Here is a 17,191-nt window from a genome sequence, read left to right as displayed (position 1 = left end):
CACAGAACAAAGATTAAAACATAAGACACAAGTTTAAAATTCATGATTAAAACTGACTGGGTAGGCCTGCCGGAAGAGGTCTTCAGATGTATTTTCAATTCCGACAGCTCATTTAGTTGTCAAACTCTGGGAAAAAGGTGGCATCAATACTTTTTGCCACTGCCACTACTTGAGCGTGTGCATTTAAGTCCTCTAGATCAGTGGTTCTCAACCTGTGGGTCCCCAGATATTTTGGCCTTCAACTCCCAGAAATCTTAACAGCTGGTAAACTGGCTGGGACTTCTGAGAGTTGTAGGCCAAAACACCTGGGGACCCACAAGTTGAGACACACTACTCTAGATCAATGCTTCCCAACCTTTGGTCCTCCAGGTGTTTTGGACTTCAGCTCCCACAATTCCTAACAGCTGGTTAACTGGCTGGGATTTCTGGGAGTTGAAATCCAAAACACCCAGAGGACCAAAAGTTGGGAAGCATTCCAAATAGTTACATTGGTCCTTACAGGGTAGTGTGCAATTCTGCCTAAGGTCAGTTTGTCAGCCTCATCCAGAGTTTAAAAACTTATAGGTTTACTGAACTACCAGAGTTACATCAAATGATTACACTTCCAGAGGCAGTGTCTGGGGAAATTATTTTTGCACTATGGTTTCCAAATCTGTTGGGGTTTGGCAAGGGCAGGGAATGCAGACTCAGAATGTAAAGAATTAGTGCAAGCAACATCAGGAAAGTAAACTATTGCTTTGGTGGGGAGAGGAGGTGAAGGAAAAAAGTAAAAGGGATGTATATTTTTCGCTACCTCATCCTCTTTCATAAGGACAAATAATTTGTATAGTTTTCTCCCTTCTATGGAAGAAAATGAAGACTTTAGCAAAGTGTTCTGCCAATACAGGGTGTTTCAAAATGATGGACCTAGTTTGAAATTGGTATTAGGAATGTGAAAATCCATTCTTTTTTTGTTCTGTTTTCGTTTCGGGTGCTCCTGTTCTCTTTTTGGGAAGATTCTGGGAGATAAGGGGGAGGGGCATCCAGATTCATAATGTGGAATCCTGAGTTCTGTTTTCATTTTGGGAAGAATCTTCCTAAAAACAGAATGGGAGATGGGATGGGATGGGATGGAGACCTGAAAACAGAATGAAAACAGAATGGATTCTATGCCATTTAGCACACCCCTAATTGGTATATCTCTGAAACCCTAAACTTTCACATTATTACTGTTAGAGGCCTTTCTCAGTATACAAACAGACCCTCACCTCAGTCATTTGCAACATAAGGCCTAATGAAAAAGTCTCAATTTCCAGAGTTATTTGTTAAATTTGTTTCTGGCTCAAACTTGTTCATCAAACTGGACAACTTTGTAACTCATTAAACCACCTCTAACGTTTGTGTAATTCTAACATGCTGCCATTGTGAAATATGCTGCCTTAACATTGAGTCCCTCATATTTTTATTTTTCAATGTTTCCAGGAATTTTTCTGCACAGAAGCAGACATGGTTTTTGTGCACTACATCTTGCACATTTTTGTGGAACATGATTTCCCAGAATATTCTTCAGTGTGTAAATGTCAAGATGACAACTGAGTGAGAATCATGTTGCTGCATTTTTATTTTCAACTGTTTGTCTCAAATGTAAAGAAAGGTTTTTCTCAGCTGAAAAATGAATAAAATCAAATATCCATTCTATCCTTACTTGAAATAAAAAAGGAGCAAGTAAGAAAGGAGAGAAGCGAGCCTCATCAGAAAACTCTGCTTCATGATTGACTGATAGAGGGTTTGGTGTGGGTTTTTTTTTGTCTTTCGGTCCTTCAATTTAACAGTGTCACCCAATGATGTCTCTTTATGGAAGGGAATTAATGCTGTTCCCAATATGCGACTTCTATCACACCAAACCCACGTCCTCATATTTTTCAGAGCGAGAGGGTATGGTTAACAAAACCTCAAGAGTGCAAAGTGAGACCTGAATGAGTACCATTGCTTCCTGTCACACCAAATGATGCGGTCAAACTAAAGGGAATGGAGCACGGAACAAAACAACCCATTAATGGCCTGATAAGAATCTCTGATCAGGCAGGGGAGCCACATCTGAGTTATATGTCGCATGCAAGGCGCTTTTCTTTCCTTCTCAGCCATGTGGTCACAAATGTTAACCTTCTACCAAGGACAGATTCCAGAGGAGCAGTCAGGCAATCAAATGCAGGTGAGATATCCCAGGAAAAACACACCTTGTGGAAAATCCTTACATCTGCTTCTCCAATTACTAATTACATTTGCTGCAACTCATTTATTTTTTCATCCACCAAGGAAAGCAATGTGTCGGTTCTAGGGATGGCATCAACTGATCATAACAAAGTAACACTCATTTTCATTCTGCATGATACTGTTATAATCAGGTGAGTCAACTCAAGCTGAAATGAACACTAAAACATTTTTGAAATTTCTCCCACCCTGGATCGTCCACAGATATATAAACCTCCCTTGCTTAGTTTTCTAATATACCTCACAACCTGCCATAGATGAGGGCAAAACATCAGGAGAGAATGCTTCTGGAACATGGCCATACAGCCCGAGTTGAATATTCTTCAGCCTTTATGCTGGCTACAGCTGATGGGAGTTGTGGCTCAGCAATACCTAAACAACTGCACTTTACCCACCTCTGCTAAATATAATGCCATGATGGACCTTTGCTGACTCTGCCATTGGAGCCTTAAGTTGCTCCTGGCAGCAACCGCCTTTCTAATGATGTGCTTGTGTCAGGGATAATAATCGTGCAGGCCATTTTCTATGTACTACATCCTATTAGGAGTCTACATTAGTATACCTACACCAGTAGCATCACGAGTGCAGTACCACAACAAAAAGCAAACAAGAAAAAGTAAAGCAGGCATGCCATCATCATTCTCAGGAGGAGAACACTGGCTGTTTTATCCATCACCTGGGTTCCAGGAATGTTCTCAGAGCTAAAAATCCTCTGGGAAAACCATCTTGTGGCACAGGCACTTCTCCAAGCCAGGCTTCTCAGCTCTGTGAATCCATCTGAAAGCCAGATATTGGAGAAATTGGCACCAGAGAGTTCTGGTGTGGAAAACACAGGGTCCAGATCCCCAGGGTTTTCCCATGTATTCATAACATTCACCATCTGCCTAAGGCACTTTTAATTCTTTCACATATTCAAATAGCCAATCGGATTCCTGTACATCATTTTAAAAAAGAGATGGCTCACCAGAGGAGTCTGTTTCAAAAGCGCTACATCAGTATACCAGCTTAATTAATATATTTCCACACCTAACTAAAAGCCAAAGGGCTTACCAGCTTCATTTAGGTTTGCATTCTGCAGATAAGTTCGACATCTTTCTTTGTGTTCTTCCAATGAACTTCTTTGCTTATAGCTCCGTCCACAGAATTCACACTTGAATGGTTTCTCCACTAGAAATAAATAAAATAAACACAACACACTTTTGTCTTTTTTTCTTGTCATTTCCATAATAATTTTAACATGAGACGCCATTGAAATTATAACTGTGTTCATCCTCAGAGCAAGCCTTCTGGGTTGAATCAAGGGTTGGAAATACCCAGGTGCCGTTTCCAAGGGCAGCTAAATAACATTTGACAGCAGCATTGGTCTCAGTGTATGTCTAGCATTCACTCCCAATTGTACTTGTTTTGTAAATGGGAGAAATTGAGGTAGAACTAGATGTATTTTATTGTGAGCTGCCAAGTGAATCCATGATCAAGAAGAACATCAACAGCACATAGCCTCCCTGATCTTGAGGTCTATAGTTTTGCCCTCTCCTACTTTTCCACTGCTCCTTCTTCCCGCTTGTTGTCTCTGCTTTACATCTTTTATCACTTTCTTTAGCCTTCTCATTTCCTGGATAGCCTCACAAGCCTTCCCAAAACACCATAGCATGCTTTAAGTGCTATGAAATTTCACCACTCTTCTCCACCTCTCTTTCTCATTGGTCTTCTATGGCCTTTCCTAATTTCCTTATGTGTCTGTATACATTTGGCACTTTTCTATGTTTCTTAGGGTCCTTCCACACAAATGAATAAAATCACACATTTTCTGCTTTGAACAGGAAAATATGGCAGTGTGGACACAGATAACCCAACTCAAAGCAGATATTGTGGGATTTTCTGCCTTGATATTCTGGGATATAGAGCGGTGTGGAAGGGCCCTTCGTCCTACTTTACTATCTGCTTTGAACACTTTGGTTCCCACATTCTTTGCCTTTTTTGTTTCTTGGGCATTCTTTCTCTTTGCAACTTCCAGTGAGCACCACAAAGTTACTTCTTTCCCTGCAGCATGTGTGTTAAATTCCACACATGAAGTTTCTTGGTAGTCCAGCATGTCTACTGATGCACTGTATGAACATCCTCTTCCATCACTGTATTTCAGCCAGTCAACATTCAAAAATTTAATGCAATATACATTATTACCACTATGACTATCCATCAATTTTAGTCTATACTGTTCACTGCTTATAAAAAGTTGGTGTGTGTGTGTGAGGTGGTGGTTCCTAGTTCCACCAGTTTCAATTCCATCAGCCTCAGTGACTTCACTAAGCTTGTGTAGTCCACTGACTTTCATGCAATCTCTTTCTACAAAATAGTGGTGGGATCTTGCAAGGGGTTTGAAAGACAGATTGTAAGAACATAAGTGGAGGAATTTGGCCAATTCAAAATTTATTTTTTTAAAAACCAATAGTTTTTAAAGTCACTTACCAGAATGTGTCCTTAAGTGACCACTGAGTGCATCTCTCCTTTGGCAGGCATAGCTACAAAGGTGGCATTTGAATGGCTTTTCTCCAGTGTGAAGTTTAACATGACGGAGAAGATTGCCCTTCTGAGTGAAGGAGGCTCCGCACTGGTTACAATGGAAAGGTCGCTCTCCTTAAGAGCAGAAGGGGGAGGAAAAGACATTTAATTGCTATTTAAACAACATTGTAATTTTTGCAATAAGGCTTCTAACATAATGTGGCACACTTTCCTGTCCCCAAATTTAATTATGGCTAGATCTACACTGCCCTATATCCCAGAATCTGATCCCATTTTTATCTACTTTGAATTGGATTATATGAGTCTACACTGCCAGATAATCTGAGATAAGCAGATAATCTGGAATCACATCCTGGGATATAGGGCAGTGTAGATGCATCCTCAGTAATCTAGTTTACTAGAAAGGCTTACAAAAGCTCAGGGACCAAACCTCAGGGCATTCCATCATCTGTGTTTCTAAATGTACCCATGAATCCCTTTTCTGAGTGTGGGTTGTAATCACCAAAGCATGACACAAATTGGCACAATCACTTTCTCCTTCAAAATGTATTAGTGATTGAGGCTTATAAATTAGTTTACCTCATTGTGTTTATTAGTGAGGTTCTAGTGATTAGGATGATTGTTCTAGATTGAGATTTGTTAGTTGTTGTAGGTTAGTTACGAAAAATATTTGTTTTGTTTTTGTGGGGGCGGCGGATATTGCCCATTTACTTTGTTTTAATTTATCTTTTTGTATTTGTCTTTGTTTGTATGTATGATTGTGCATTTGATATGTTGTTGAAGGCTTCACAGGGTTGCTGTGTGTTTTCCAGGCTGTATGCTTCTGAAACATAACCATACAGTCCAGAAAATACACAGCAACCCTGTGATTCCAGCCATGAAAGCCTTCGACAACACATTGAACATCTGAGAATGTTTCTGGAACATGACCATACAGCCTGGAAAACACACAACAACCCCTATTGTGGGTTTGTTTCCTTGAATAAAAAGGAATGTTTTGAAAATAACTTAACAGGGATTACTATCTTCCTAGGATATGACTGGTTAATGGAATATCCTTAGGTCAAAGGTTTCCAATATGCTACCCCTTGCCCTGGGCGGTCTAAAAATAATTTACCAGTGTGGCTGCGTTTGTGAACCATCAAGACGTTGAGGCTAACGCAGCCCAATCCACAAATGTCGCAATTGAGTTTTCCACCAGTTGGCCTGATGAGGTCATATGGCCCAGCATGCCTCTCCAGTTCAACACTGTCATATTCGCCATACTCCTGCCGGCAGTTGTAAAGAATCCCAGGCTCTACTCGGGTTTCCATTGGCTCAGATTTCAAAGCATCATCTTCTTTTTCACTGTGTTCCCCTCTGACTGTAGGCAAGTCATCTTCTGAGATTGGAGACACATAGGGAGGGAGACATGTTCAAAAAGTCATTAGATGCTAAAGTTCAAAAGAAAAATGACAGTCGTGATCAGAATCCAACTGCCACTCTCAACTAAAGTAGAGCCACTCAGGGCCCTTGCACACAGCCAAAAACCCAGAATATCAAGGCAGATAATCCACAATATTATTTATTTATTTATTTACAGTATTTATATTCCGCCCTTCTCACCCCAAAGGGGACTCAGGGCGGATCACATTACACATATAAGGCAAACATTCAATGCCTTAACATAGAACAAAGACAGAGACAAACGCAGCTCCAAGCTGGCCTCGAACTCATGACCTCTTGGTCAGAGTGATTTGTTGCAGCTGACTGCTTATCAGCCTGCGCCACAGCCCAGGCTGTGCAGAATATCTGCTTTGAACTGGATTATCTGCCATGTAATCGAGTTCAATGAGGATTTTATACAGCTGTGTGGAATTGCTGCATAGCACAGCAAGTTAAACCACCAGCTGCAATAAATCTTGTCAATCGAGAGGTTGATAGTTTGAAGCCCGGGTCAGGGTGAGCTCCTGACCTTTAGCCCAGCTTCTGCCAACCTAGTGGTTCGAAAGCAAAATGTAAGTAGATAAATAGGGACCTCTTAAAAGTGGGGAGGTAGTAAGGCACCCATAAGGAAATGCCAGGAAAATGCAGTTGATTTGATCAAAAGAACAAAGCTCTTCGGTAGGGAGATGGAGGGACAGGACTCCCCCCCCCCCATTCTGTGGCCGGAACCAAGCACAAGTTTCCAAGAAGTCAAAGATGGGAAAAGCCTATATACTTCTATCTATGTTCAATTGTGTATAAAATAGAATTACATGTTTGCCACATATGTATGTTCTGTGATCTGCCCTGAATCCCCTTTGGGGTGAGAAGAGCAGAATATAAATACTGTAAATAAATACATAAATTTACCATTAATTTGATCCCATTACTCCAATAGATATGCTCTACTTGGGACGTGCAATCCCATTAATTCAATGGTTATGCTCTTCTGAGACCAACAAATGAATTCAATTCCATAACAGACAACATTTAAAACAATATTATATTTCAATGATTCCCAAACTCTGGTCCTCCATAGGGTCCCTGGATCTCTGACCATTACCCAAAGTGGCCGAAGGCCCTTCCAGACAGGCCCTATATCCCAGGTTCTTCTTCCAGTTTTCTGTTTATCCCAGATTATCTGACAGTGCAGATTCATATAATACAGTTTAAAGCAGAAAACCTGAGATCAGATTCTGGGATATAGGGCCTGTCTGGAAGGCCCCTGAGGCTGCTGGAGGTTGTGGTCTGTTAGTTTATGGCTCAAATCTGGTCTCACACCTCTACAAAATAAGGTTAGGTCTGTTGTTTTTGATATTGGTTAATGCTATCTATTCCAATCCATCTGTAGGTTGTTTCTATTGAGGTGTGTCAGACACACTTGTTTGGGTGGGGAAGGGAGATGTATTTTATCATTTAAAAGTAACTTGTTTAGGAAGAAAAAAGGTCTGGGTTTTACAGTTGGCTGACAAGAAGTAGTCTTGAAAGGAAATGGCTGGGGTGAAAAAGCTGGTACTATTCAGAATCTGATATTGTTTTATAAAACAGATCTTGCTTGTTGCTCACAGCTGAACTTGAATATTAATTTCAATAAGCAGATGTTACAAATGAAGCCACAAATCCCCAGTACCAGCTCCTCACAAGGAAAGTGATAGTGCTAAACTTTGCCCTTGCTAGGAGAAGTGGTAGCAGGAAACAATACTTTACTATTTGGGGATTTTTGCCTGGGAAGTCCTGCACAGATGCTTAATTCTTACTGCACATTCTTCTAATGGTCCCAAAGGGAAACATACCTGCCGTTTGACTTCTCTCGAGGCCACCTGTCTCCGCATATAGTACATCTCTAACTTTGATAACTTTTGATAAGGAACTGAAAGGATGCACCTGAATTCTCCTGACTGAAACCTCTGCCATGCTCCAGCTGCCGAAGTTTCCCCCTCGAACAAAAGCTTGAGCAATTTTCAGTTTGCATGCAGATACTTTAGAAAAAAATTGGAAAACATGTGCTGGGCAATATGTAAAAAGGGCAAAAAGCAGAAACTGGAACAAAAGAACTGTCTGATTGCAAGCAATAACATGGCAACATTTGCTCAGATGGCAGATTTGCAATAGGATTAGTGGTGGTGAATAGCCCTGCATTGTTTAGTGTTAGGGGGTGGCAGTAGCAGATCTATCAAGGTTCTAATTTTCATGGACAGCAGCAACGTCAGATCCTGAAGACTTTCCTGAAAAGTTTGTCTATGTGTTATACTCACAATGCAAAAGAGACAGCAAAGTGTAGTGGTTTGAGTGCTGGAATATGACTACTGAGACAACGGTTCAATTCTCCATTCAGTCATGATAACTCACTAGGGGCCTCATCACATGGAGGTCCATATTGTGGGCGATAGTGAGGAGATTTGCCATGCATCATCATGAATTTGATGGGCAGCATGGGAAACTCATCGCCCCACATCGCTCCTTACCTATCCTACGGGGGGAAGCGTCACCGCCCGGCTTCCCCTCATGCTCACCTCATGCCTCTCATTGAGAACATGGAAAGCCTCCTGTGTTCTTATTGCTTCCTTTTACAACATTTTTGCCTCTTTCAGAGATGGAGCCTTGCCGGAAGTAGATATCTGTTGTTTGATGAGATCCAACAAGTCCCATTCCTGAACTAAGGTGAAAGTGTCGTAGGATGGGTAAATTTACTCGTTGGATGAGGCCATAAGTGGCCTTGGGTGAGTCACATACTCTCAGACCCAAAAAGTCTTGTGATAGGCTCACCTTAGGGTCAGAAATGACTTGAAGGCAAACAACAGAAGCAACAACAGCTCTGCCTGCTGAGAGTGCTAAAGAGTCAGACCCCTTCTACACAGCTGTATAAAATCTACATTATCTGCTTTGAACTGGATTATTTAGCAGTGTAGACTAAAATAATCCAGTTCAAATTAGATAGTGTGGATTTTCTGTTTTGATAACCTGAATTATCTGGCAGTGTAGACAGGGCCTTAGTTAAAAGGGAATTGTTGCACTAGAGCCCTGAAACACCTTTTCACCACAAACCACACTTAGCCCAGGTAATCCAGTAAGTGAAAATTTATTAAGAGAAGAATATATAAAAAATAAGCAAACCCACAAAGGAGAATCAAAGTTCAAACAGTTATTTCCAAGACAGCCAAGAATCCAAAATCGTTTCAGATATGATCCCAAGAGTCAATCCGCAGATATATCCATAAACATGATAACATGAATCCAAGGCAGGTAACCTATGCCACACATAAAACTGGAACAAACTTACAAACTTGAATACAAACGTAGGACCAGGAACGGAGAGCTATTTACCTGAATACAATATTGTTCTCACAAAGGATTGTACCACTGAAAAGGCCTCAAGCCCTTCCATGACATCATTCCTCACACACCTGCTTTTCCTCTCCTTATGTCTAAGCCGCTGGGAAAAGCAAGACTGTCTCTGTTTTACACTCTGCCTCTGAAGTTCCAAGCACCTTGACCTAGACACACATGTATCTCCCACATTTCTTTCAGCCTGCACTTCTGGCAGATTCTCATGAGAACAGATATCGCTTTCCTCAGTCTCATGGGAACTGCCAGGAGATTCCAAATCAACTCTCTCCAGGCCACTTCTATCCTTCTCTGGGCCCTCCGAATGTATTCCAACATCTCCTTCCTCATCTTCTGAAGACTCAGAATCTGACCAGGCTACAACAGGACTCATAGTTCATAGAACAGAAACATAGAGTTGGAAGAGATTACAAGGGCCCCCTACTAGGCAGAAACACACACTCAAAGTTTGTTGTGTACACAGCCAAAATTAACTGGACTCACTGCTCACCTGCTGTGGGAAGTCCAGACAATAGTTGGATTCACAGCAGAAGCTCAGGATCCAGTCATTAATGCAGGTCAAGAGGATAGGGTTTATCCCAGAATTTCCAGGAAGCTCTGGACTGATTTTGGAGATGTGGGGAGGTGGGTCAGACTGGATCCAATTAGATCACAGTCCATACATTTAACAGATCCACTGTTGTGTTGCCAAGAGCAGTGGTGGCCCTAATGTATCTTTGGCCTGGCGAACATGTGAACAGCCAAAGGGCTGCATTGAGGCAGCTCCATAGCACTTTAACCCAAATTACTCAGGTAAATGTAGAATAATATGCAATTCTGTATTCGTTTATCCACAAGCAACCCTCAGAGAATTCAAAGGAACTGACTTCTGCATAGGCATGCATTGGATTGTGTTGTTAGACTACAGCTCTATGCTGTAATAAGCCCTACTGAAATCATAGAGCATATGTTGAAAGTAAGCATGCTCAAGATAGCACCCATTGTGAAGACAGTGCCCCCTTCCACACAGCTGAATAAAATCCCAAATTATCTGCTTTGAACTGGAATATATGGCAGTGTGGACTCGGATAACCCAGTTCAAAGCCTTGATATTCTGGGTTATATGACTGTGTGGAAGAGCCCAGAGTTACTGGCAACCCTCCCTCATCTATCACGGCTTATCTCTCTTCTTAAAGTTTGAGCGTGACTGCTCATCATCTTCCCAGGTTCCACAGAAAATTGGTACCAAGAAGAGAAATTGTTCCCACACCGGTTTATATCTGGCTATATTTTGTTTGCATGGTAAGAAAAATGCACAGCCTCCTTAAAAATTGAACATAAAAAAATAACTTTTTTTTTACTAAAGAACATTAACTTTCCTGAACTAGACTGACAGGTGAAAATAGCATTCAATCAATGCACCATTTGTGTGTGTGCTGGGGAGAGGAATCTAATTAAAATTATTTTATATAACTTGAAGTTTCACACCAATGTTAAAATAGAAAACATGCTAGAATCTAGATAGAATCACTGAATTTCAACGAAAATAAAATCTCATGTTAGAAATCTAAATCTGTGAGAAATGTAAAAGGAACTATGATTCCATACCCTTCAACATTTCTCAGATGAAAATTGGGACACGTAATAAAGCAGCAAAAGCATGTGGTTGAGATGGAGAAAAGCTATTAATGAGAAAAAACACACAAGCTAGGAGAGGCTGCAGCACTGCTTTTGCCTGAACCTACTGGGAAGATGCTATCCTTCAACACCTTCTCTTTGATGGGTTAGTTGAATGTAAACCATAGCCCCTTCTACACAGCTGTATAAAATCCAGAATATCTGCCTTGAACTGGATTATATAGCAGTGTAGACTCAGATAATCCAGTTCAAAGCAGATAATGTGGATTCTCTGCCTTGATATTCTAGATTATCTGGCAGTGTAGAAGGGCCCTATGTTTGCACTTTGAAGTCATGCAGAAACTGACATAATCTGGGACACGTGAAAGGAGAGAGGAACTGGGACATGTTTAAGGCTAGTGAAAAAGTAATACAGCAGAGAATTGGGATGGTCCCAGTTAAATCTGCTAAATAGGGACTGTTTGAGAATATTATTCTCCAAGCACTAATCCTATCTGCTTATATAGTTAGAAAATATGTCCCTGTGGAGCAAAGGGATTCAGTAATCCTCCACATCAGATAAGTTTAAGATGCACTATTCTTGAGGACTGCATGTTCATCTTAATTTGAAGATAAGGTCATAATCTACACAGCTTGTTCCATGTGACAAGTAGTAACTATCCCAAAAGATAGATCGTAGAGCACTTGGGCAATGTGTTCCTCTTAGCAAGCAACACTTCCCCCCATTTGTTGGTTCCAGGGCTTTCGAACTCATGCGTAACGAAGCTTTATCTCACCCTCAAATCTCACTGGATTGCAAACTTTGCAAATGATATGGCTTCACAGTTGCAGAAAACTCAGCACATGTGACATTAAAAAAAGAAGAAAAATAAGGATGCATAAAGTCATCGAGATAACAAAGGAATTTAATCATCATAATGTGATGAGTTAATGTCATATCTGATTTACGAGAACAGTTCGGCGATAAAGAGGCCTCATCCTTGCAGATGTTCAGCCAACCAGATGGGTTCTCCCGCCGTATATATACTCGATATATATAGCAACTTCATTTGTATGCCACCATTTCCTAACTACCCAATTAAAAAAAGTGAGCTTGCCTAAATGGCTTAACAATGTTTTGACAGCAGCTAATTAGTTTTAGGAGGCTTGAGTAGTAAAAGCCCAAACGACAACAATCTATATATAGAGATAACAAATTAGAAAAATTGCAGACAGGCAAAAGTGGATTAACAACTGATTCTGGTCCAACAGGAGTTTTAGAGTCTATCCATACACAACACTATGCACTTCAAGTCTCTTGCATGAGCCCTGTTACTGTGTGAATATTGTATATGTTGTCGACCAAGAAGAAAAGAGTCATTTGAAATACAGGGTAACTATTGAGTGAAAATTAGGTCCCTAGTCCATCTCCATCAAACAGTTTCCTGGTTCTTTTTATACTACACAAATATAAGTAGCTCCTCATATCCATATATTCTGTATTCATTGATTCAACCATCCATGGCTTTAAAAAAATCCCAGAAGCAAACCTTGATTTTTCCATTTTACTATGCCATTGTATGTATGTAATAGGACTTCAGAGTCCACAGATGTTGTTATAAGTCTGGAAACAAGTCCCAGTGGATACCAAGGACTGGCTGCATAACACGTTTTCATGGAAGGCGTGAGCAGATAATGTGATAGTTATTCTAATAATTTTTGCAGTGATACTGAGTTCCTGCCCTCCTCAACTCTATAAGAGCAGTTTAAACTACTTCTATCACCAAAATTGCAATAGAAACATTTGCTAGTAGAGGTGCGCAATTTGGCCAAAAGGCATGCCATTTTGGGGTCCATGTTTAGTCAACTCCTCATTTTGTTTACTGGGAAGTTACTCAAATCGGGAGGGGTTTTGCTGTTTTCCTTCATCGAAGATTCAGCCCATTGGCTACAATGAGAAACTTTAAAGGCTCAATCCTCAGTCATTCTAAGGCCTATCTGCATGAAACCTACCTGTTTTAGACCCCATTTACAACTGCAGGCCTGCCAAGTTTCAAAACAATTAGCAGGCCAACGGATTTTAAAGTTTTTTAACATTAATTTTTTAAAAAATAAGACAAACTGCAAGAGAGGGTTCTGAATTGTAGTCACCGGTAGTGTCCATTCTCAGCCAATCAGAGCATGGACACAACCAGGCTTTTTATTGTCTGAGAAACAGATAGAGAGAGAAATGCATGATTTTAATTGCTGTTTAATTTATGTTTTAATGTTTAATTTTAATCGTAATTGTTATTTTTGGAATTTGTGTGTATGTCAGGCATCGAATTGCTGCCAGTTGTGAGGCCCCCCTGAGTCCCCTTTGGGGTGAGAAAGGCAAGATATAAGTATGGGAAATAAATAAATAAAACAAAAAACTTCAACTCCCATCATGCTCAGAGAGGAACTCAGAGACTTTTCAATGCCTGTCCCATGCAAGTGCTGCTGGAAAGTGAACTCCCAGCAGGGTCCTCTCTGGAGGAGGAGCTTAGGAAACTTTCCAAAATGAAATGGGCAGACGCTGCTGTTGCTGGGGGAAGGAGAAAAAGACACTGCTATAATCCCATCTTCTCCAGGAGCCCTGCCTCAGGTATATTGCAGACTTAACTTCTCCCTGCCTAGTAACTGATAAAATATGGCACCCTTAATTCGTTTTGGTCAGCTTTTCGGTACCCTCCTCTCTGTTCTTTTTTTGGAGATTAAACGAACTGGATCACCAAATATTACAAATCATTTTCAATCAAACTGATTCAGGCCCAAGCCAATTTGCTAGCATTTAGCTTTGCAGCTCTTGTGCTTCTGTTGTTCCCTTAATATTAGAAACACTGAGACTGACCAAGTATCTAAACCAGGGGTTCTCAAACTTTTTCAGCCGTGGAGCCCTTTTTGAAGCAAAAGCTTTTTATGGAGCCCCAAGAAATATGTATACGCCTGGGCCTGGCCAGTGGCAGATGGATGGAGAGTGTTTGTGTGAACTAATTCAAATGAAGAATTAACCAAAATAAGCTTAACAGTATTTCAATGGAAGAATCCCAGGACCATCCAGTCCAACGTGCATATTGTGTGTGTGTGTGTGTGTGTGTGTGTGTGTGTTTGTGCATGTGTGTGTTTTGTTATCAAAAAATAAAAACATGTGGCATCATCAACAGGAATGGAATAGGGAAACGAAATTCCCAATTCTGGTTAATCAGTCATTAACTATATTAACATCAATAAAAAAAAAAGATATAGATCTCAGACTACATCTTAAAGAGCAGAAATTAGTGTTTCAGCTATATTAGTTGCCACAGTGTCATTTAAAGAAAGGGTTATCTAAACGAGCAATTGTGGGAGATATAATACCCCAAGTGCTATATGAATGCTAAGAATTCTTTGCTGGAGAGCCCTTGTCTGATCACATAAGCCATGTTTCTCTGGGTAGAAGCAACAATATTTAAGCAAGTTTAAACTTCATGTGTATATACAGGCAGTCCCCAAGTTACGAACAAGATAGGTTCCATAACGACAAGATAGGTTCCATAGATTTGTTCTTAAGTTGAATTTGCAAGTTGAAACAGGTACATTTTTATGTGTTACTCCAAAGTTTTTTCACTTTGGATAGCATAGGGAAGGGTTAATACCCCTGTGAGTTTTGTTTTGCTGTCTGTGCCCGTCTTCAGAAGATTTCTGTCCCTGTGATTGGATTTTGAAAAATTCGGCTTGTTGTGGAAACATGGATTGGTGAGAAAGCTTCAGTCGAGACACATTTTCTCATGATAACTCTTCCAGGAGTGAATTTTCCTTCCGAGGGGTAGATTTCTCTCACTTCCTGTTGGCTCACCCCTGATCTTAACTATGAGTCATATGTAAGTCTGATATTTGTAACTTGGGAACTGCCTGTATATACATCATCTTAAGCAGCTTATAGATTTGATCATTCTGTTTGTTTGTTTTTTTAAAAAATGTTATAATTGTTTTAATGGCCTACGTTTTATAAATGAACTTCATGGTATGGTATGGTTTGATTACATTTGATGTCATTGCATCTTGTGTCATTGTTTGTTTTTGAACTCTTGTGAGTCCTAAAAGGTGGCTCATATGTAATCCTGGGTTGAACTCTCCCTGGTTGTGTGTATCACACAAACGTGTGTGACAAATAGATACAAAGTGTGATGAATGTTCTCAAGGCATCTCTAGAGAAAAATAGAGAAAACCAAAACGGAACACAGTGCTGTTTTCCACCTTTCTACATCTATTAACAACAACAATACCAACAACATGTTGCTGAAGGCTTTCATGGCTGGAATCACTGTGTTGTTGTGAGTTTTCCAGACTATATGGTCATGTTCCAGAAGCATGCCCTCCTCACAACCTCTGAGGAGGCCTGCCATAGATGTGACCAAAACGTCAGGAGAGCATGCTTCTGGTCATACAGCCTGGAAAACTCACAGCAACCCAACAACAACTTCACTTCCCCCTCTTCCTCTATCTCTGTTATTTGTTTCTATGATGAAATTCATCTTTCTCTGTCAAGTGCCTTCAGAATTCATAATGATCAGAGTTTGGTTCACATATGACAGCTTTTCATATAAGCCATACTCTCTGGTTTGAATCACACACAATAATGTTGTGTCTGGTGTCTTGCCAAATCATTCCCATCACTTCTTCCTACATCACTTCACACCGATGTCTATATTTCACAACGATGCCATGCAGCCTACCTCCATAGTTCCAACATCCAAGTCATCCCATAGTCATTTCACATGGTTTTGTACTTCCTCCCCCTTGTTCACTGATCTACATGCTAAGGGATTACTTTTGACCTCTTGTGTTTTTTTATTTAGATATCTAATTTCTACGGTGATGCCTCAATGAACCCAAACAGAACAGTGAGCACCTGGTGGAAATATCACATACTAAAAATAAGAACGAAACTTCATGAATTCCCTATCAAGCATGAGTGCTTGTTGCCAGTTGGTTCACCTCCCTAAAAAAAAAACCTGTAGGAAAATAACACACAAATTTAGTAGACCGGGGGGATGGGGATTAAGAGAAATGGTTGAAACACTGGAACTTGTACCTCCCCTGGAGAATATATGAAGTTACCTGAAACAATGCCAACTCAGATGAGTAACAAAGTACTTTCTATGGTGTGCCCCCAAGTTCTTTCCAACTGGACCTATGACAGTGTTTTTGTGGCAAGATTTCTTCAGAGGAGGTTTTCCATTGCAATCCTCTGAGGTTGAAAGTATGACTTTCCTACTGTCATGCACTGGGTTTCCGCGGGTGAGCAGGGATTTGAACTCTGGTCTCCGGAGTCCTTGTCCAACACCCAAATCACTACAGCAAGTTGGTTCTGCAAAATACTATTTTGATTGTCTGCAAACTTCCTCTTCCTAAGGACTCTGTTCTAGATCACCTTGAATTTGGGGTAAAATTCAAGATCAAAAAGTTTCTGTGGAGTATTGCACAGATGTATTAGGGCTGATACTCTATGAAAAAACCATCATCTGGACATTGGTTAAAAAGTATGTTGAGAACGGGAGAGCCATGATGCAAGTTTATCCTTTTTAGAGATAAGTATTACTGAATTTATCACTACAGATTAGATGGTGAACTTGTACAAATTGAAAAATTGTACACAAACTCTGTTTAAACCATTATGGCACCCAATAATATACTTCGGCAATTGTACTTCCAAATGGAAGGGTTGAAAAGCACCTTAAATGTTTATTTAAATGTACAATTATGCAAGTTTTTAATATATATTTCAATTTTATTGTAATTTTTTAAGTTTGAAAGACTTTTAAATCTGTTTTTCTGATGTATATGTTTATATTGTAAGCCGCCCTGAGTCCCCTGATGGGTGAGAAGGGCGGGGTAGAAGTGATGTAATAAATAAATAAAAAATCTCTAATGAAGAGAACGGCAAAGCTCGTAGGAACTTGCAGAGTTTTATTATATATAATCTCAATTGAAAACATCTCAATTCATGAAAAGT

At 40.2% G+C, this 17,191-nt stretch overlaps 1 protein-coding gene across 1 annotated transcript in view; it reads right to left on the bottom strand.

Moving 5' to 3' along the window:
- Positions 1–17,191, bottom strand: part of ikzf3 (IKAROS family zinc finger 3) — a 55,708-nt gene that overhangs the window by 21,690 nt on the left and 16,827 nt on the right. The window contains exons 4-6 of the mRNA XM_062984488.1: positions 5,888–6,151; positions 4,717–4,884; positions 3,301–3,417 (exon numbers count right to left, since the gene is read on the bottom strand). Coding sequence (XP_062840558.1) covers positions 3,301–3,417; positions 4,717–4,884; positions 5,888–6,151 — 549 coding nt within the window. The remainder of the gene's footprint in view (positions 1–3,300; positions 3,418–4,716; positions 4,885–5,887; positions 6,152–17,191) is intronic.

This window comes from Anolis carolinensis, chromosome 6 (genome assembly GCF_035594765.1).
Source record: "Anolis carolinensis isolate JA03-04 chromosome 6, rAnoCar3.1.pri, whole genome shotgun sequence".
NCBI lineage: Eukaryota > Metazoa > Chordata > Lepidosauria > Squamata > Dactyloidae > Anolis > Anolis carolinensis.
This window is presented reverse-complemented; position numbering and strand designations above follow the sequence as displayed.